Consider the following 23,378-nt stretch of genomic DNA (forward strand, 5'->3'; position numbering starts at 1 on the left):
TATCATTGCTGTCTAATGTGATTGCGGTCACCGAGGCAATTTTGCTGACGACAGTTTATTTTTCTCTCTCTCTCTGTTTCTCTGTCTCTCTCTCTGTCTCTCTGTCTCTCTCTCTCTCTCTCTCTCTCTCTCTCTCTCTCTCTCTCTCTCTCTCTCTCTCTCTCTCTCTCTCTCTCTCTCTCTCTCTCTCTCTCTCTCTCTCTCTCTCTCTCTCTCTCTCTCTCTCTCTCATCCCTTTGTTCTGATAGGTGCCAATTACTCGACCTCTGTGGTGAAGAAGCAAGCTTGCCTGTCACTATTGACCCCCCCCCCTATCCACCTTCAATGTCAAATCTCTGTCACCAAAGTGGAGAGAATTACCAAGGCTTTTGTATGCAATCAAGACCAAGGAACAGCAGCACTAGTCCTATACACATCGCTTGACTTTTTCCCTTTTCTACAATCAAAGCTCTCTTCTTCAAGGTTATATCCTCTTTGTCTTTTTTATTTTTTGGAAAACATTGGGTCAAGAGGACAGTGGGAAGCAGGCCCTGAGGATTTTTACATTTTCTCCTCCACTGTGTGATTTTATTCTCTCCTGTGCTTGGTGCTTGTTGGAGGGGGCATACATGAGGTGGTGTGGCTCAGGAAGCTTGGGGAGAGCAGGAACTCACCTTGCTCTGCTGCTACCCCTCTGGGAGCTGGGCTGCTGGGGGTTGATCTCCGCCCCTGGGGGGCAGAACCAGGCGCAGCACACTACTGAAGGCCCCTGGGAGATGCTTCGCAGGCACAAACGCAGCTGGGTATGGAATCAGTTTTTTGTCCTGGAGGAGTACACAGGCGAAGAACCTCTTTATGTTGGCAAGGTAAGTGTTTGTATGTTGTCAAGGTAAGTGTTTGGATTTAATGTGTGTTTATATACAAGTGTGGATGAAAAACAAACAAGAGCTGGTTTTTAACTTCACCATATTTTCAGATAACATATTACAAGATTTAAACACTCTGATCACATGTACAATATGTAAAGGACATTCACACTAACTGCTTATTTGTTTCATTAAACACATCCATAAATATGTTTCTGTATTTTTTGTCTTTTGTTAGTCATTTCAATGCTTTATTTGTACAGTGCTGACATTTAAAAGTTGGAATGAGAGCAGTGCAAAAGGTCAATCTGGGTTACTGATTTCAACCTTTGGTTGGAGAATTTTGCCTTCCTTACACCTGGTATTAGGGCTGGGTGATATGGCAAAAAAAACAATATCACAGTATTTGTACAAAATTTTACTGTATGACGGTATTTGACGGTATTTTATGTTCTGAATAACACAAATTCTAAATTTGCTTTATGAGTTGTGCGTGACCTTAGGGTGGCAAAAAATTATTCTAAGTGATTTCAATGGGTCTTTCTCCATTCTTATTGTTTTATACTGTTAAATTCAACTTCAACCAAAAATAATTTATTGCACTGTCATCAGTTTCTGCATTTCCTGCACTATATATATAAGGTCCCACAGTTGGGAGTGCATGTCAGAGCAAAAACCAAGCCATGAGGTCAAAGGAATTGTAGAGCTCCGATACAGGATTGTGTCGATGCACAGGTCTGGGGAAAGGTATCAAAACATGTCGGCAGCATTGGAAGTCCCTAAGAACACAGTGGCCTCCATCATTCTTAAAAATGGATGAAGTCTGGAACCATCAAGACTCTTCCTAAAGCTGGCTGCCCGGTCAAAAGGAGCTATCGGGGAGAAGGGACTTGGTCACGGAGGTGATCAAGAACCCGATGGTCACTCTGACAGAGCTCTAGAGTTCCTCTGTGGAGATGGGAGAACCTTCTAGAAGGACAACCATCTCTGCAGCACTCCACCAATCAGGGCTTCATGGTAGAGTGGCCAAACAGAAGCCACTCATCAGTAAAAGGCACATGACAGCACACTCGGAGTTTGCCAAAAGGCACCTAAAGACCACAAGAAACAAGATTCTCTGGTCCAATAAAAAAAAGATTGAACTCTTTGGCCTGAATGCCAAGCCTCACATCTGGAATAAACCTGGCACCATCCCTTCGGTGAAGCATGGTGGTGGCAGCGACTGGGAGACGTATGTGACAGGGTCTACAGAAAATCACGGATTACAAAATGAAAACCAGCCCCGTCACGGATATCGACATCTTGCTCCCTTACAAATTAAAAGACTTCTTTACGAGCTTTGAGGACAATACAGCGCCACTCACACGGCCCGCTACCAAAGAGTTTGGGCTCTCCTTCTCCGTGGCCAATGTGAGTAAAACATTGAAACGTGTTAACCCTCGCGAGGCTTCCCTAGCCGGGTCATCAGAGCATGCATAGGCCAGCTGGCTGGTCTGTTAACAGACATATTCAATCAATCCCTATCCCAGTCTGCTGTCCCCACATGTTTAAAGTTGGCCACCATTGTTCCTGTTCCCAAGAAAGCTAAGGTAACTGAAATAAATGACTACTCACTTCTATCATCATGAAGTGCTTTGAGAGACTAGTCACCATATCACCTCCACCCTACTTGACACCCTAGACTCACACCAATTTGCTAACCGCTGCAATAGTTCCACAGACGATGAAATCGCCATCACACTGCACATTGCTCTATCCCATCTGGACAAGAGGAATTCCTATGTAAGAATGCTGTTCATTGACTAAAGCTCAGCATACAACACCTTAGTACCCTCTAAACTCATCATTAACCCTGATTTTCAATCATGCGTCTTGACATGCTCTCCACCAGTCTTTCACATTGATGCTGGGTGACTTTATGCCACTACTGGCACAAAAATTCAAGCTGCTCGACTTTATTTGATGGCTTGTGACCATCCATCTTCCTCTTGATCACATTCCAAAGGTTTTCAATGGGGTTCAGGTCTGGAGATTCGGCTGGCAATGACAGGGTCTTGATCTGGTGGTCCTCCATCCACACCTTGAGTGACCTGGCTGTGTGGCATGGAGCATTGTCCTGCTGGAAAAACCAATCTTCAGAGTTGGGGAACATTGTCAGAGCAGAAGGAAGCATGTTTTCTTCCAGGACAACCTTGATTCATGCGTCCTTCACAAATCTGCCCGATTCTAGCCTTGCTGAAGCACCCCCAGCTCATCACCAATCCTCCACCAAATTTCACAGTTGTTGTGAGACATGGAGAGGTCTACAAGCCAAGCAAGTGTGTCGCACCCACTGTGAAGTTTGGTGGAGGATCGGTGATGATCTGGGGGTGCTTCAGTAAGGCTGGAATTGGGCAGATTTGTATACTATGGATGTGTACCTATGTAGCCGATCTGTGTAAGGACCCTAAAACGTTTTGTATAAATATTAGTTCCGAACATTGGTTTTAATTGTTCTAGCTAAAATGCTTAAATGGGTAATGACTGAGTTAAGGAAATGTGACTATTACATGTGAAACTGCTATTAAATGAACGTTCTGATTCAGTAACCTACAGTCAGGGGATGGCTACATTACGGGCACATTGTTGTTCTGCTGTCTTCATTTGTTGTTCATATGGTAAGTATGCATTTGTAGCATGAGAAATATAACAAAAAGCTTTTACTACTGCCAGTACAGGCATTGTAAAAAATACAATGCCTGTAGTTAACAAATTGTGTGGTATCGGTTGTCAGTTTCTAATGTGCTTTAGTGATGTAGATATCTCCCTATCACTAGTTGCTCCGTTTTCGAGTGCCACTCCCCCACCGAGGTATTGGGATTGAGTCACTGTCTCCATATTGATGTACGCATGCACTCATGTATCAATCTGTATGTGAATTGACAAAATTAATGACTGCAATTATGCCAAAATAATGTAGTGTGATTTCATCATCATATTGGACTCTTCTGTGCCCGCAATTCTTGAGTAAGAACATCTATACACTTATAGGCTGTTCATTATTACACAGTAAGTCACTCTTAATAATGATCAATACTGAGTCAATAGTGCCACTGTGACAGCCATGTATAGCCATAATTTGACATCTGTTTTCAAACAATTTGACAGACCCCCTAGTGGGATCCGGTCATTTTTCTAAGCAGAAACAGTATGATATATCATAAAATGAGAGGGAAATGGGAAGTCATCACTTTGGCCTGGCTGATTCTGCCGCCACTGCATCTGCAGCCCTGCTTGGCTTTAATGCATTCTGGCAGATTGTGAAATTCAGAAGCAAATTTCTCATTATGCCTTGGCACTATGCCTGGGATAAGTGCACTGTCCTGGAATAACCTGCAGTCACAGCAAGCCGGTGAAAACATACATTAAAGACACTCAAAACTACACAGTGTCAACTGCAAATTGGTGACACGCATATTTAAGCAAGTGGGAATGGCGTCGTCGGAGTAGCGATAACACTTAACAGACGCTCGGCGGTAAACATTACGTCAGTGTGTGGTGATTATCGGTTTGTGCACAGGTTGATCGAGTGACAAAATATTTGCAAGTACCAGTGTGTAGTTTGGGCTGAATTATTTATCTAAGTAGGCATGCGATTCAGTATCAATTTTATGCCTAATTAGTTGTCAACTTTCATGTCTAAGCGTTAGATTTTGTGTCTTGGGTGCACTTCCCTGAATGTGTACAGAATTTATATTTTTTTAAGCCATTTTACAAACTTTGAAAAATGTACACTGTGTTATACTGACGTTGTTGATGAGAGCCTACCACGGCAGTGTCCTCCGTTCCCTAAGGTCTGTTTCAGTGGCTGTTTCAGTGGCTACAGTGCTTTTCCCATCAACCCTCAGGGCAGGCAGAGCCCTTGCTCACATCAAATGGATTGTCATAGTGCACAACCTTGTGCTGCAACTCACTTATTTTTAGAGCCCGCTTCCAAAAGCAGAAAGCCTGAATAACCATTCAAATAATGGATAAACTTCTTTCCCCTTTCTTCCCTTAATGGCTGCTCAGGGCAGTATTATGCATGCTTTTTCCTGCCAAAGACACAACTACGGGCACAACTATAGAAGCAGGAGATTGTAAAACATCTGTGGATGAGCAGCTGAAAAGTTGAGCTTAAAGTAGGCTTGGACTGAGTTCACAACTAAGCAAAGTACACATCATTTTATATTAACTCTATCAACAGGTAGTCTGTAACTTCAAAACAAATGGATCTGCAGCTTGGGTTTTACTGATCACCACCAGTTCCAAAAGGCTTTCCACCGTTTAGTTCTTAGATGAAGCATTCCTAATCTAGTGGCAAACATACTCTGCAATAAGCCCATAACGACAGTCATTACATTTTGAAGAATTCACACACACAATCGCACACACACACACACACACACACACACACACACACACACACACACACACACACACACACACACACACACACACACACACACACACACACACACACACACACGTGTCTAAGGAGCTCCTACATTAGCATTCTGTTAGAGGTTCCCTTTCAAATGTATTAGCATCCTACAGCCCGGCGTACTAAAGTGTGCCTCCACTGAGAGGTCAGTCCCAATCGTATCCACTCACTCTCTCCATTCACTTACCAAAAACCCATGAGATAGTGCTGTACTGTATGTTGCTAATATTTGCATATTATTAGTAGTATTGGATAGAAAACACTCTGACGTTTCTAAAACTGTTTGAATGATATCTGTGAGTATAAGAGAACTCATATTGGCAGGCAAAATCCTGAGTTGAAATCAAAACAGGAAGTCAGAAATCTGAGCTTGTATGTATTTACCAGAGTCCCCAATGAAATCCCCTTGAGATATGAATGATGTTGCACTGCCTAGGGGTTCCACTAGATGTCAACCATCAATATAAATTATAATGAGGCTTCTATGTTGTTGTGGGAGTGAATGAGAGCAGAATATATCAGATGTCCATCAAGCAGCCATTTTGTGATCGCACTTTTTCCTCATGATAGTCACTTGCGTTCCATGGCTCCCGTTGACAAGAAGGAATACTCTGGTTGGAACTTTATTGAAGCTATATGTTAATTAAAAACATCCTAATGATTGATTCTGTACTTAGTTTGAAATGTTTCTTCAACCGGTAATATCACTTTTTGAAGTTCTTGTCCGATATAATGCTGACCAGAATTAGCGTTTGGATATATATACCAAAAGAAGGTATTTGGACATAAATAACGGACATTTTCGAACAAAACAAGCATTTATTGTGGACCTGGGATTCCGGGAGTGCTTTCCTGGAGTGATGTAGATCATCAAGGGTAAGGGAATATTTATTATGTAATTTCTTGGCTGTGGTGTTTTTACTTTTGAGCGCCGTCTCAGATTATTGCATGCATTTATTTTTCCGTAATTACATTTTTTTTTTTTGACACAGCGGTTGCATTAAGGAGAGGTATATCTATAATTCCATGTGTATGACTATATTATCATCTACATTTATGATGAGTATTTCTGTTGAATGATGTGGCTATGCAAAATCACTTGATGTTTTTGGAACTAGTGAATCTAACGCGCCAATGTAAACTCAGATTTTTTTAATAGAAATATGAACTTTATCAAACAAAACATGCATGTATTGTATAACATTAAATCCTATGAGTGTCATCTGATGAAGATAATTCAAGGTTAGTGATTAATTTTATCTTTATTTCTGTTTTTTGTGAATGCTATATTTTGCTGGAAAATGGCTGTGCTTATTGTGGTTTGGTGGAGACCTAACATAATCGTTTGTATTACTTTCGCTGAAAAGCCTATTTGAAATCGGACACTTTGGTGGGATTAACAACGAGAATGGCTTTAAAATGATATAAGACACATGTATGTTTTAGGAATTGTAATTATGAGATTTCTGTGGCTTGAATTTTGGCGCCCTCTATTTTCACTGGTAGTTGTCATATCGATCCCGGTATCGGGATTACAGCCATCACAGGTTAATAACCTCAATTTTGGCTTTGATTTCGGCTGATCCGTCCTGGGCTCTTAATGTACCTCCGATCCAATCTATGTGCTACCTAAGAGGAAAGGTTGGGCGCCCTGTTGAGACTAAGGCAAAGGGAAAACTGGCCACCACTTCCGTCCATTCCATTGGCCAATAAGATGGATGACATCCGGGACTATTGTAACTGAGATAACATCTGTTTCTTTTAACATGTCTTTCGGGCAAGACACCCTGCATGGCTATCCAACTCGATGGATTCACTATTCTCAGAGCGGACAGGTAATTGGATCCAGATAAATCCAGGTGGGGAGGGTATGTCTCTTCATCAAGGGGAGGGTATGTCTCTTCATCAGATGGTGTGCAGACTCTAGCGCAGTAGGTCTTGACCTATTGTTCACTCATTTTCGAATACCTGATGGTCAAATGCCAACCCTTCTACCTCCCGAGAATGTTTTCATCTGTTATCGTGACTGCTGTATATATTCCACCTCAGGACAACACATAACAAGCTGACACTTAGCTATGAGGCTATAAAAAAGCAGGAAACCATGCACCCGGAAACTGCTTTTCTTGCTGCCAGCGATTTCAATTCTGCGTCACTAAGATATCAACATGACCACTGTTACTCAACCCACAAGCAAGCATACAAGGCTATCCCTTGTTCCTCCAAATCAGATCATGTCCTGTTTACAAACAGAAGCTCAAACAGGAGGTACCCATGATGACCTCCATAGAGAAATGGTCCTCCAAATAGGAGGCAACAGTATAATAAAAAGGATTGCCTTGCTAGCGCTGATTGGAATATGTGTTGTGACTCTATCAATAGTATCAACGAGCTAACCAGATCTGTCTCGGGCTTCATCAGGAAATGCATCATAGACGTTGTTCCCACAGTAAAGGTTCGCTGCTTCCCCAATCAAAAGCCCTGGATCAGTAAAAAGGAACACGTTAAACTAAAGGACAGAGCTATTGCACACATGTCTATCGCAGCGAACCTCAAGGCCACGGCTGAGGACACAAACAAGTAAAATAAGTCCCGCAACAACCTCCGGAGAGCCATCAAACACGCAAAAGGAAAATATAGGAACAGGGTGGAATCCTATTACACTGGCTCCGATGCTCAATGCACGTGTTCTCAGAGCATGTGCAGACCAGCTGGCGGTCATTTTCAACTTCTTCTTGCCCCAGTCTGTAATCCCCATGTCTCAAGCTGACTACCATCAGTCCTGTTCCCAAGAACTCTAAGGCTACCTGCCACAATGTCAATAAAGTGCTTTGAAAGGCTGGTCATGGCACATATCACCTCCATCATCCCAGACACTTTAGACCAGGGATCTCCAACATTTTCTAGCCTGATGCTACTCTTAAAATATGAAAGATGTCAGAGTTACACACTCTAGCTTTCTTCGTCTCTCCCCTGCAACTCTTCCCTAGGCCCTTAGTGTACAAGAGAAAGTAGTAGACTGTGTTTTCTGTAGTATACATGGTAAAATAATTTCGTTTTCTCAGTTTTATTTTCCCTGGTTTTAGATTTTTGGGGGTTTTTCACCCTCAAAATTACAATTGTTCATAGACAAACAACGGAATAGGATGTTCTGAGTCTAAGTCCCATTAATAGCGCATCTGTCCCTAATTTCTCATCTAGTGTGACATCTAATGTGCCGGTCGAGCGATGGCTCTTTACTGCTGCTGCTAATTTTATGTAAAAGTGTGCAAAAACAAATAAAAGATTCAAATTATGTACTTTACATACATCAGCCATGTAAGACTAATTTGCATTTAACATTTAATTAAGGAGATTTTGGGGAAAGTATGTATTTTTTACCCACAAGACAGATATCACATCAACTGACTACTTGTGATAGGCATTCCTAGTCTTTTCTGTGAGCCGGAACATTTGCCTCCGTTCACCTAAAAGGGACGTTTATTTGGGTCCCAAATGGCTCTTTGTTCAGTGATGCTTAGAAATTGACCTAAAACTATGAAAACAATGTCAATCTCTATTTTAAATCCTAAAATGTTGCCTACCATTGTCAGATTATGAAATGTGAGTTCAAATACATTTTTATCTTAAAAAGCAGTGTGGACCAGAATGATGTTCTCTCCTCATTTCTCCTCATCTTCAGATAATGTTTTTTAAAATAATTTATCTGCAGATAATTGCTGTGTGGAGCTCAAAAGTAAAAGTGTGCAAATCATGGAGCAGAAAGAACAGCTCTTTCACCTATGCGATTCGCTTCCCGATGATTACCAAAGGTAGCCCTTCAGAAAGAGCCGCCCGTTCGCGAATGACCTATCACTACTGGCTACACACTGAGTGATAGACCAAATGCCCGCACCACACAGACAGAAAGGAGCAATATTGCTGGATTGGCAGATATTGTGTTAAGTTTGCCTTTTTAAGCCAATAGTGGCTAACCAGGGTTAAATAGTAGCTGGGAGCTTGCGGTGTCTGATACTTGAGATATTTGTTTATGACAGTTTGCACGTGAAAATATCACGTACTTTCAGAATAATTTGTCGAGCTACTCATAGGTCTACCTGTTGGAGACCCCTTCCCTAGATCCACTCCAATTTGCATATCGCACCAACAGTTATAGAGATGATGCAATCTCAATTGCACTCCACACTGCCCTCTCCCACCTGGACAAGAGGAATACCTATGTGAGAATGCTGTTCAACGACTACAGCTCAGCGTTCAACACCATAGTGTCATCCAAGCTCGGGAACCTGGGACTGAACACCTCCCTCTGCAACTGGATCCTGGGCATTCTGACAGGCTGACCCTAGGTGGTGATAGTAGGCAACAACACCTCGGCCACGCTGACGCTCAACACGGGGACCCCAGGGATGTGGGCTAAGCCGCCTCCTGTACTCGGTGCATCAAGGCTCAGATAAACAGACTCCGAAACAGCTTCTATCCACTGGCCATTAGACTGTTTAAAGGCTAACAAATACTGCTCTCCCTCTCCCACAGACTATCCACACTGACTCTATGCCCATCCACAGATCTCTAACCATTCAGACATAAACCAAGCTGCCACTAAAATTATTATTGATTAGATTTATTTTTATTACCTCATTATAGTGCTGTCCATTGATTATTGATTGCCATTAGTATGTATCTGTTTATCCAGCTACTGGTCTCTATTACTCCTGTTTACATGTATATATTATCAATAGTATATTGCCATAAGTATTTATACATTCCAGCTACCAGTCACATTTCAGCCCTGTTTACAGATACACTTATTGGCCAGTTGATTTAGGTACACCAATCTAGTTTTTTATTTTTTATTTTTTATTTAACCTTTATTTAAACCAGGAAGGGCTCATTGAGATTTAAAATCTATTTTTCAAGAGCGTCCTGGCCAAGATAGGCAGCACCAAGTCATTACAAAAATTACAGACAAACAACATGAAAAACTACAAGTAATCTAGTAAAAACCATAGAATTCACAAGAGTATAACAAAATCAAAAACAGCAAATTAAAAACATTGACAGGTCAGGGAATCATTCTCAAGATCATTCATCAGTTATTTAAAAATACCAGTCGGGACAAGTTCTTCCAGTTTAAAAGTATTTTGTAAGGCATCCCAAGACGATGGCGCAGAGTACATAAAAGCCCTTTTACCAAATTCAGTTTGGACATTTGGAACAGTTGGCATGATAAAGTCCAGCGAACGAAGAGAGTACCCATCACATTTCTGAACAATAAAAATGCCCAAATAAAAAGGTAGTAAACCTAAAATGGCTTTGTAAATAAAAGTGCCTCAGCCTACGAGTGACTAGAGAAGGCCAGCCAACCCTGGTATACAAAGTTCAGTAAGGGTTTTGCAGTTTAAAATACATCTCAAAGTGCCATGGTAAAGGGTGTCAATTGATCTCAAACATATAAAATATCCCCATAGTCTAGTAAAGGCATAAATGTAGCTGATACTAGCCTCCTTCTGGCTTCAAAAGAAAAACAGGCCTTATTGCTAAAATAAAATCCCAATTTCAGCATAAATTATTTTGTAAGATGTTGAATATGCAAATTAAAAGGGAGGCCGTCATCAATTAAAATTCCAATATATTTATATGAGGTTACAACCTCAATCTCCTTGCCCTGACAGGTAGTAATAGGTGAAAGGTTCAGAGGTCTATTTCTTGCTTTAGAAAACACCATTAGTATAGTTTTGTCAGTATTGAGGATAAGCTTCAATAGACACAAGGTATGTTGAACAGTATAAAAAGTAGTTTGCAAGTTCTGGAAAGCTTTTGTAAGAGACGAGGCACAACAGTAAATAACAGTATCATCAGCATAAAAATGAAGTTGCGCATTTTGGACATTTTTGTCTAAATCATTTATATAAATAGTGAATAAGAGAGGACCAAGTCCAGAGCCTTGGGGCACACCATTAAAGACAGACAATTTAACAAACATAAGCCCATCAAATTGAGTGCACTGAGTTCTATCAGACAGATAGTTAGCAATCCATGCAAATGCATGCTCTGAAAGACCGACACTCGACAATCTCTGCCTTAGTGTAGCAAAAGCCTTAGAGAGATCAATAAAAAGTGAGACACAGTACTGTTTTTTGTCAAGTGCTTCAGTGATATCATTTAAAACCTTCATGGCTGCTGTAAATGTGCTATGCTTTGTCCTGAAGCCAGATTGGTACATTGATAAAAAATAGTTAGTAAATAATACATCTTTCAGATGTTCACTCCACAAGGTTTCAAGTATTTTCACCAGGGGTGACAGCTTTGAGATTGGCCTATAATTATTTAGCCTCTCTGGGATATGTGGCTAGGGTCCCACCTGCCCAAAAGCCAGGGGAAATGCAGAGCGTCAAATTCAAATAAATTACTATAAAAATCAAGCTTTAATTAAATCACACGTGCAAGATAGCAAATTAAAGCTACACTTGTTGTGAATTCAGCCAACATGTCAGATTTCAAAAAGGCTTTTCGACAGAAGCAAACGATGCTATTATCTGAGGATTGCACCTCCGTAAACAAAGCGAGAAAAGTATATTTCAACCCTGCAGGCGTGACACAAAATGCAGAAATAAAAAAATAATTAATTACTTACCTTTGATGAGCTTCTTTTATTGGCACTCCAATATGTCCCATAAACATCACAAATGGTCCCTTTGTTCGATTAATTCTGTCGATATACACTGCTCAAAAAAATTAAGGGAACACTAAAATAACACATCCTAGATCTGAATGAATGAAATATTCTTATTAAATACTTTTTTTTTACATAGTTGAATGTGCTGACAACAAAATCACACAAAAATGATCAATGGAAATCCAATTTATCAACCCATGGAGGTCTGGATTTGGAGTCACACTCAAAATTAAAGTGGAAAACCACACTACAGGCTGATCCAACTTTGAAGTAATGTCCTTAAAACAAGTCAAAATGAGGCTCAGTAGTGTGTGTGGCCTCCACGTGCCTGTATGACCTCCCTACAAAGCCTGGGCATGCTCCTGATGAGGTGGCGGATGGTCTCCTGAGGGATCTCCTCCCAAACCTGGACTAAAGCATCCGCCAATTCCTGGACAGTCTGTGGTGCAATGGACTGGTGGATGGAGCGAGACATGATGTCCCAGATGTGCTCAATTGGATTCAGGTCTGGGGAACGGGCGGGCCAGTCCATAGCAGCAATGCCTTCCTCTTGCAGGAACTGCTGACACACTCCAGCCACATGAGGTCTAGCATTGTCTTGCATTAGGAGGAACCCAGGGCCAACCGCACCAGCATATGGTCTCACAGGGGGTCTGAGGATCTCGTCTTGGTACCTAATGGCAGTCAGGCTACCTCTGGCGAGCACATGGAGGGCTGTGTGGCCCCCCAAAGAAATGCCACCCCACACCATGACTGACCCATTGCCAAACCGTTCATGCTGGAGGATGTTGCAGGCAGCAGAACGTTCTCCACAGCGTCTCTAGACTCTGTCACGTCTGTCACGTGCTCAGTGTGAACCTGCTTTCATCTGTGAAGAGCACAGGGCGCCAGTGGCGAATTTGCCAATCTTAGTGTTCTCTGGCAAATGCCAAACGTCCTGCACGGTGTTGGGCTGTAAGCACAACCCCCACCTGTAGACGTCGGGCCCTCATACCACCCTCATGGAGTCTGTTTCTGACTGTTTGAACAGACACATGCACATTTGTGGCCTGCTGGAGGTAATTTTGCAGGGCTCTGGCAGTGTGCCTCCTGCTCCTCCTTGCACAAAGGCGGAGGTAGCGGTCCTGCTGCTGGATTTTTTCCCTCCCATGGCCTCCTCCACGTCTCCTGATGTACTGGCCTGTCTCCTGGTAGCGCCTCCATGCTCTGGACACTACGCTGACAGACACAGCAAACCTTCTTGCCACAGCTCGCATTGATGTTCCATCCTGGATGAGCTGCACTACCTGAGCCACTTGTGTGGGTTGTAGACTCTGTCTCATGCTACCACTAGAATGAAAGCACCGCCAGCATTCAAAAGTGACCAAAACATCATCCAGGAAGCATAGGAACTGAGAAGTGGTCTATGGTCACCACCTGCAGAACCACTCCTTTATTGGGGGTGTCTTGCTAATGGCCTATAATTTCCACCTGTTGTCTATTCCATTTGCACAACAGCATGTGAAATTTATTGTCAATCAGTGTTGCTTCCTAAGTGGACAGTTTGATTTCACAGAAGTGTGATTGACTTGGAGTTACATTGTGTTGTTTAAGTGTTCCCTTTATTTTTTTGAGCAGTGTATATATCCAATATGTCAGTTTATTTGTCGCGTTTGATCCAGAAAAACACCGGTTCCAACTTGCGCAACGTGACTACAAAATATCTCTCTTGAGGTCATGCCATAGCATCTCAATTGGGTTGAGGTCAGGACTCTGACTGGGCCACTCCAGAAGGCATATTTTCTTCTGTTGAAGCCATTCTGTTGTTGATTTACTTCTGTGTTTTGGTTCGTTGTACTGTTGCATCACCCAACTTTTGTTGAGCTTCCATTGTCGGACAGACAGCCTGTTCTCCTGAAAAATGTCTTGATAAATTTGGGAATTCATTTTTCAGTCGAGGACAGCAAGCTGTCCAGGCCCTGAGGTAGCAAAGCAGCTCCAAATATGATGCTCCCTTCACCATACTTTACAGTTGGGCTGAGGTTTTGATGTTGGTGTGCTGTGTCTTTTTTTCTCCACACATAGAGTTGTGTGTTCCTTCCCAACAACTCAACTTTAGTTTAATCGGTCCACAGAATATTTTACCAGTAGCGTTGTGGAACATACAGATCATCTTTTGCAAACTTCAGATGTGCAGCAATGTTTTTTTGGACAGCAGTGGCTTCTTCCGTGGTGTCCTCCCGTAAACAACATTCTTGTTTAGTGTTTTACGTATCTTCCCGTGGACTGACGAACATCAAGGCTTTTAGAGATACTTTTGTAACCCTTTCCAGCTTCATGCAAGTCAACAATTCTTAATCTTGGGTCTTCTGAGATCTCTTTTGTCCGAGGCATGGTTCACATCAGGCAATGCTTCTTGTGAATAGCAAACTCAAATTTCTGTGAGTGTTTTTTATAGGGCAGGGCAGCTCTAACCAACATTTCCAATCTCTTCTCAGTGATTGTACTCCAGGTTAGCTAACTCCTGACTCCAATTAGCCTTTGGAGAAGTCATTAGCCTAGGGGTTCACATACTTTATCCAACCTACACTGTGAATGTTTAAACGATATATTCAATATAAACAAGAAAAATATAATAATGTGTGTGTTATTAGTTTAAGCAGACTGTGTTTGTCTGTTTTTATGACTTAGATGAAGATCAGATCAAATTCTATGACCAATTTATGCAGAAATCCAGATCATTCCAAAGGGTTCACATACTTTTTCTTGCCAGTGTATGTCCCCTGGGCCCTGAGAAAGTGAGGTACAGAGCAGAGGATCATTGATGGCATATCGCTCTCACCTATCACCTTGCCATGAGAAGCATCCTTTGGGGCTGGATTTTCCCACTTTATGGTACACAGTTGGTGGGGTTGCTAAGAAACACAGGTAGCAAGAAGAGCTAAATAATATTCCTGACTAGTTCAATTATAGTATGGTTGATGCCCCATATTAAAACGGAATCTTGCTCATATGAAGGGAGCACAAGAGGGATACATAGTGTGTCTTGGGAAGGGGTTGTTTGTTTATCTGTATGGTTAGAGGCAGGGGATTGAGTTGTTAAAAATTGTTGTTGAAGTTCTGTGTTGACTTTTAAGGATCCAAGTCAGACCTATTTGATATGGTGTCCTCATTCTTTGTTGAAACTATTGTATAAATACAAAGACCAGGGGAATGTATGCATTTCAAAATCACACACACACAACCTGCCACACACACACAACAGGTCATGCAAAAAATGTACAATGTTGGCTCACAAAATACTTTGGATCATTCGGCATTGTACTCTATAGTTGTTGGGCCTCAAGAAATAACATATTGCACTATAGCTTGAAATTAATAGGAGTCAATTGCTTTTTTCTCTAAATCAAATGAGACAATGAATGTGAGGCGGTCATTTTCATGGAATGACTAATCAGATTACAGTATCGACATTCATTATCAGATTGTCTTTTTTAAATAAAAGCAGTTTAATCTGGGTGTATCAAGTGCTGATCCTTGTTATTCTCTATGTTTGGTTAGGTCAGGGTGTGATTTGGGTGGGCATTCTATGTTCTCTATTTCTTTGTGTTTGGCCGAGTGTGGTTCCCAATCAGAGGCAGCTGTCTTTCATTGTCTCTGATTGGGGATCATACTTAAGCAGCCCTTTTTTTTTCCCTCCTTCAGTTTGGGATCTTGTCTTTGCTTGAGTGCATGTAGTTTGCACGGCGAAGCTGGTCGTTCGTTGATTTGTTTTTCTTGGTGGAACATTTTAAATAAAAGAATGTACGACGCTGCACCTTGGTCTCCTTCCGACGACAAACGTTACAGCTGAACCGGTTATCCATGTCTAATGCACCAGTAGATGGATACATTTCCAAAATATTTTCTAAGTCATCAGTGAGGCTTTCAGGTTATATTTTCTGTCAGTAGCTAGGTTAACCTCTTGAAACTAGGGGGCACTATTTTCATTTTTGGAAAAATAACGTTCCCAAAGTAAACGGGCTATTTCTCAGGACCAAGTGCTAGAATATGCATACAATTGACAGCTTAGATAGAAAACACTCTAAAGTTTCCAAAACTGTAAAACTATTGTCTGTGAGTATAACAGAACTGATAATGCAGGCAAAATCCTGAGAAAGCCAATCAGGAAGTGACTCTTATTTTGAAACCCCTGTCTTTCTATTCATCCCTATTGCCCATTGAAAGGGATATCAACCAGAGTCCTTTTTCTATGGCTTCCCTGATGTGTCTACAGCCACAAGACATAGTTTCAGGCTTTTATTTTGAAAAACGAGCGTGAACGACAACATTGCGTCAGTGGTCAGGTGGTGGTTCTCAGAGTGATTTGTGCGTAATAGACAAAGGCGGCCATTGTTCCTCTCGCTCCTACTGAAAAGCCAATTGTCCCGGTTGATATATTATCGAATAGATATTTGAAAAAAACCTTGAGGATTGATTATAAAAAAACGTTTGCCATGTTTCTGTCGATATTATGGATCTAATTTTGAGGTTTTTTTCGGCGTTGTCGTGACTGCAATTTCCGGTGGATTTCTCAACAAAACGTGGACAAGAAACAGAGGTATTTCGGCTATCAAAAAAATCTTTATGGAACAAAAGGAACATTTGCTGTCTAACTATTTTTTGACCTTTGTGCTATGCTAATTAGTGTAGTTGATGACAATTCTCCCGGATCCGGGATGGGTAGTTCTAAAACATCCAATTGACTACAGATTTTCTTGCAAATATTCTAAAACCTGCATAAAGAAAATATACATATTTTCCCAACACTAATGTGTTTCCAGCAAACGGACTGCTTGCAGATAAAAAATCAGTGTGTGATGGCATAATTCACAACATTTGTATTTTTTCCGCTTAATTTCATGTACCGAATAATCTAAAGTTCAATGTGTTCCCATCGCATTTTCAACTCTACCGACAGCTTTGTCACAAACTGTTGCTTTAAATATCAAATGTGCCTACTCTCCTCTTGGCACGTTCACTCTATCCAACAGCTCGCAGATACAGTGCGGGTAGGCTAGTCTGCATCAATCATCATGTCACCAGAATAAGACCCTCAATATATATGGGAGAGGAGCATCAAGCTCATCTCCGTGCACTTTTACCACCCTGTGAAGTTCATCACAATTTATTTAATCTGTAGCCTAATAAACTGCATGGTTTACGAGTCGTAGTAGGATGACCACACACTATATCATTGATATTTGCACAAAAAGCCAGTTGCACCGCCATTACTCGCATAATTAATTTTATGGACAAAAAAAATTACACTTTGTTGAACAAACAAATTATCTGTCAGCATATGACTTTACTCTCATAACAACTGTGGATGGAAACATGTATTGTCCCATTAAATATTCTCTCCCCAAAATTCACAAGTTGTGAATAGTTCTTCTGTTCTGTATTGTTTTGCTTTTATATTGCAGTGAAATAAGGTCAGACTATTAATTTAATTTCAATGCCCATAGGTATTATTCTTGACTTTTCAGACTGAATTCAGTTGTGTCCTTAATTGTCTTGTTAGATAGTTTGTGTGAAGGCATCCTATTCTTGGAATGAGGCCCATTCATTTTCAGTGGAGGAGCTGAGTCCATCGTCTAGCAGCTAGTTTTTGCTTTACATAGCTATGGGATGATTTAGAAATGGACTGAGATATGATCTAAGGTTCTTGTTTAGTTCTGTGTGACGGTATAATTGTTTCACGTGTTTCTTTGGCAGGGGAATATGTTTACACATCAAAAGTGTCCCCTCCCAAAGGCCCTCTTATGTTGAGGTTAAAGGTATCTTATTGTTTGAAGTGGTACTGCTTGTTTTGAGTTGTTCTAATCCCATCAGATTGTAGTGGTATTGTAGACTATGTGAACGAGAATTAAATTATTATTATTATTATTATTATTATGTTCTCTTCAGTCACAGGTATCAAGTTTCAGTAACAATTGTTTTTTTCAGTAATGAGAGCAAGTCACAGGAGTCATATTATCCACTTTAATCCCTGAGCTCTCCACATCCACAGACAATTTTACTCAGGTCTTTTGTGTATGCCGAATGGTTCTTATCTTGAGCACAACTTTATCAAAACTGTTAACCGAGATAAAATAGATACCATTCTTCCCAACATTGAAAAGCAAGTTGGAATTTAAATGTGGTTGACTTTCTAATTATTTTGCACAGTCATTATTCTGTTGAGTACATGATTTAAAACATGCACTCTTGAATTCCAAGAAAAAATGTGTTATCGACTTATGCCATATGACATGGGGATAGACTTTTGCCAAAACGGCATGTGTACAACGTGTATTGGCAGATATCTATCTATAGCAATATCTGTACAATATGTTTTGGCATGTTGTCATCTTGTTTTGAAAATTCACATTGTACAATGGTTACAGTGATTTGCATGTGTTTATCCTCCTTGGGTTCCCCTATGGGTAATGTATTGGCTTCTCTGTCCATATCCATCCACGCCACCACCATCCACACCACCAAAACAATAAGTTATTTCATTTTCAATTCATCAATTAGCGGCTTAATTAATAATATAATATACTGAAGCTCAAATTAGAATAGACAACTTGGGTCAAGAGCATACAATCTACAGTGCATTCAAAAAGCATGCAGACCCTTTACAGCCTTATTCTAAAATGTATTAAATTGTTATTTTTCCTCATCAATCTACACAAAATACCCCATAATGACAAAAAAAAATTAAGTTTAAAAATAAAACATCACATAATAAGTATTCAGACCCTTTACGCAGTACTTTGTTGAAGCACCTTTGGCAGCGTTTACAGCATCGAGTCTTCTTGGGTATGACGCTACAGGCTTGGCACACCTGTATTTGGGGAGTTTCTCCCATTCTTCTCTGCGTATCCTCTCAAGCTTTGTCAGGTTGGATGGGGAGCGTCGCTGCACAGCTATTTGCCGGTCTTTCCAGAGATGTTAGATTCGGGTTCAAGTCCGGCCTCTTGCTGGGCCACTCAAGGACATTCGAGACTTGTCCTGAAGCCACTCCTGTGTTGTCTTGGCTCTGTGATTAGGGTCGTTGACATCTTTGTACTTGACTCCATTCATCTTTCCCTCAATCTTGGCTAGACTCTCAGTCCCTGACACTGAAAAACATCCCCACAGCATGATGCTGCCACCACCATGCTTCACAGGATTGTGCCAGGTTTCATCCAAATGTGACGCTTGGCATTCAGACCAAAGAGTTCAATCTTGATTTCATCAGACCAGAGAATCTTGTTTCTCATGGTCTAAGAGTCCTTTAGGTGCTTGTTGGCAAACTCTAAGCGGACTGTCAGGTGCCTTTTACTGAGGAGTGGCTTCCATCTGGCCACTCTACCATAAAGGCCTGATTAGTGGAGTACTTCAGAGATGGTTGTCCTGGAAGATTGTCCCATCTCCACAGAGGAACTCTGGAGCTTTGTCAGAGTGACCATAGACCCTTCTCCCCCGATTTCTCAGTTTGGACAGGGGTGCCAACCTCTAGGAAGAGTCTTGGTGGTTCCAAACTTCTTCCATATAAGAATGATGGCGAACACTGTTCTTGGGGACCTTCAATGGTGCAGACATTTTTTGGTACCCTTTCCCAGATATGTGCCTCGACACAATCCTATCTCAGAGCTCTACGGACAATTCCTTTGACCTCATGGCTTGATTTTTGCTCTGACATGCACTGTCAACTGTGGGACCTTATATAGAGAGGTGTGTGCCTTTCCAAATCATGTCCAATCAATTGAATTTACCACAGGTGGACTCCAATCAAGTTGTAGAAACATCTCAAGGATGATCAATGGAAACAGGATGTGCCTGAGCCCAATTTCGAGTCTCATGGCAAAGGGTCTGAATACTTATGTAAATACGTTTTTTTTTTTCTCTTTTTTTTGCAAAAGTTTATAAACTGTTTTTGCTATGGCATGTATTGTGTGTAGAATGATGAGGGGAAACAATTATTTTATCCATTTTAGAATAAGGCTGTAACGTAACAAAATGTGGAAAAAGTCAAGGGGTTTGAGTACTTTACAAATGCAATGTAAGAAAGAGACTAAAAGGTTAACGGGAGATGTGACTACTTCACAGCCTCATCACCAAAGCCATTCATGCATCAGACTTTTACTAAAGGCCATATTCAACAAATGTCAGCCACCAAACAGTTGGTAAACAGTTTTAACTGATCAAATTTCAGAGTGGATGACATACATTTTAAGCTTGCCCTTCCCCTAGAAATACCAATGGTGCAAATGTGGAAAGTGTTTCAAACAAACAGAGCATATCCCCCATGACCCAATATGTTTATTCATTCGGGGCCTGGTTTTCTGTTGCAAGGATTTCAGTCTTGGGTAGTGTGTGTACATTTCTGCCCAGGATAGTTTGTTATAGTGTGTGTACTGCATAGACTTGACTTCATGATGAATTACAGTATGATGAATCAATTATGAAATTGCTGTGTTATAGACTGAACTTTTAGACTCCATGTCAGTGACAGAACAGGTATGTTTTGTCATTACCTACCTTAACTCCTTGTAACTCTGAGGCGTCCTTATTAGTCACAGTGCTTATTCCCATCCTTTGACTGGAATCATTACGTTTTTCAGGCTCTGTGGCAGCTGCAGTCACATCACTGGGGATACTCTAGTCATAGCCTTCTCAGCTAAACAAATAGAGCCACTTAGCTCCGCACTCTTTTGCACTGTTAGCATAGTCTTATAGGTTTCCCTTATGATGGGCTCTTGGTGGTCGAGGAGTGTGTGTTGATTTACATGTGGACAGTAGAAGTGTATCATAATTCAAGCCTCTCTGTTGCACTTCATTTGCTATTTGCCTCTTTCAATCTTCCCAAGATGACATAGCAGTTCAGACGTATTTTTGTCCTCGTCCTGTCGTGTATATAAATATATAGATATATTTACAACTTTTTTTTCACATACATTTTTAATTTTCCAAAAACTCATCTTCAGAACACTCTCCTGCAATCCGCTTCACCAATTTATATTTATATAAAAAAGTATTATTTAACTCAGATCTGTAATCCTCCGAGAGGCTAGCCAGAAATTAGCCAGAAGCTAGCCGGGAGCTAGCCAGAAGCTGGTCCAGAAGCTACTCTGAAGCTGGTTCAGAAGCTAGTTAGCTTATTTACTGGCTAATCGTTAGTACTCAGCTAACCACGGTTTGTGGTCATCGGCTGTCCTTTGGCTCGAGAATCTATCGCCAGTTTTGTACGGCGCGGTGCAGCGCGGCTCGGAACGGAACATACCGGATTTCGGCCGCTGGCTCTGGACATCCATACCTGGATCTCACAGCTAGCTAGCTGCTATCCGTGTGACTATCGGCTTTCGTCGATTCCGGAGCTAACATCAATTGTTCCGGAGCTAGCCAGCTGAAGAGTTCCATCAATCACTCCTGGGCTGCAGTCACCTATCCGGACCCGTTTTGCTGCCTACGCGGAGCCCCACCGGGCCTTCACAGTTGGACTGCCGACGTTGTCTACCCGAGGGAATTGTCCGGCTGGCTCCTCCGGCGCAACGTTGCCTGGGCGCCCATCTGCGGCCTGCTAGCCGTTGGCTATCTTATCGGCTGCTATCTGAATAGACAATCGGACAATTTTTATTTTATTTTATCTTTATTTATTTATTTATTTTTCTTCTTGGGCCTCTATAACTATATCTATTGTTTTTATTTGTGTTGTTGTTGTGTGATTTGGATTAATCCCCTCTACCACACGGAAACCCACTAATCTACTGACGGAACGCAAGAGTTGGCTAATAACAGACCTCCATTCTATGCTAGCTTGCTACCGATTTAGCTGTCTAAATCGCCGTGACCCCCAACCAACCTCTCCACTCACTGGACCCTTTTTATCACTCGACTGAGCATGCCTCTCCTTAATGTCAATATGCCTTGTCCATTGCTGTTCTGGTTAGTGTTTATTGGCTTATTTCACTGTAGAGCCTCTAGTCCTGCTCATTATACCTTATCCAACCTATTAGTTCCACCACCCACACATGCAATGACATCTCCTGGTTTCAATGATGTTTCTAGAGACAGTATCTCTCTCTTCATCACTCAATACCTAGGTTTACCTCCACTGTATTCACATCCTACCTTACCTTTGTCTGTACATTATACCTTGATGCTATTTTATCGCCCCCAGAAACCTCCTTTTATTCTCTGTTCCAGACGTTCTAAACGACCAATTCTTATTGCTTTTAGCCGCACCCTTATTCTACTCCTACTCTGTTCCTCTGGCGATGTAGCGTTGAATCCAGGCCCTGCAGTGCCTAGCTCCACTCCTATTCCCCAGGCGCTCTCTTTTGACGAGTTCTGTAACCGTAATAGCCTTGGTTTCATGCATGTTAACATTAGAAGCCTCCTCCCTAAGTTTGTTCTATTCACTGCTTTAGCACACTCTGACAACCCGGATGTTCTAGCTGTGTCTGAATCCTGGCTTAGGAAGACCACCAAAAATTCAGACATTTTAATTCCAAACTACAACATTTTCAGACAAGATAGAACTGCCAAAGGGGGCGGTGTTGCAATCTACTGCAAAGATAGCCTGCAGAGTTTTGTCCTACTATCCAGGTCTGTACCCAAACAATTTTAACTTCTACTTTTAAAAATCCACCTCTCTAAAAACAAGTCTCTCACTGTTGCCGCCTGCTATAGACCACCCTCTGCCCCCAGCTGTGCTCTGGACACCATATGTGAACTGATTGCCCCCCATCTATCTTCAGAGCTTGTGCTGCTAGGCGACCTAAACTGGAACATGCTTAACACCCCAGCCATCCTACAATCTAAACTTGATGCCCTCAACCTCACACAAATTATCAATGAACCTACCAGGTACCTCCCCAAAGCCTTAAACACGGGCACCCTCATAGATATCATCCTAACCAACTTGCCCTCTAAATACACCTCTGCTGTTTTCAACCATGATCTCAGCGATCACTGCCTCATTGCCTGCATCCGTAATGGGTCAGCGGTCAAACGACCTCCACTCATCACTGTAAAACACTCCCTGAAACACTTCAGTGAGCAGGCCTTTCTAATCGACCTGGCCGGGGTATCCTGGAAGGATATTGATCTCATCCCGTCAGTAGAGGATGCCTGGATATATTTTTTAAATGCCTTCCTAACCATCTTAAATAAACATGCCCCATTCAAGAAATTTAGAACCAGGAACAGATATAGCCCTTGGTTCTCCCCAGACCTGACTGCCCTTAACCAACACAAAAACATCCTATGGCGTTCTGCATTAGCATCGAACAGCCCCCGTGATATGCAGCTGTTCAGGGAAGCTAGAAACCATTATACACAGGCAGTTAGAAAAGCCAAGGCTAGCTTTTTCAAGCAGAAATTTGCTTCCTGCAACACTAACTCA

The 23,378-nt window shown here is 41.6% G+C and overlaps 1 protein-coding gene across 2 annotated transcripts in view; it reads left to right on the plus strand.

Annotated features, from left to right (window-relative positions):
* Positions 1–258: 258 nt before the first annotated feature.
* LOC110535674 (cadherin-7-like) overlaps positions 259–23,378 on the plus strand; it is a 145,541-nt gene continuing 122,421 nt past the window's right edge. For both annotated transcript variants that reach the window (XM_036935435.1, XM_021620823.2), the window contains exon 1: positions 259–845. In XM_036935435.1, coding sequence (XP_036791330.1) covers positions 609–845 — 237 coding nt within the window. In that variant the 5' untranslated portion in view covers positions 259–608. The remainder of the gene's footprint in view (positions 846–23,378) is intronic.

This window comes from Oncorhynchus mykiss, chromosome 11, assembly GCF_013265735.2.
Source record: "Oncorhynchus mykiss isolate Arlee chromosome 11, USDA_OmykA_1.1, whole genome shotgun sequence".
Taxonomy (NCBI): Eukaryota; Metazoa; Chordata; class Actinopteri; order Salmoniformes; family Salmonidae; genus Oncorhynchus; species Oncorhynchus mykiss.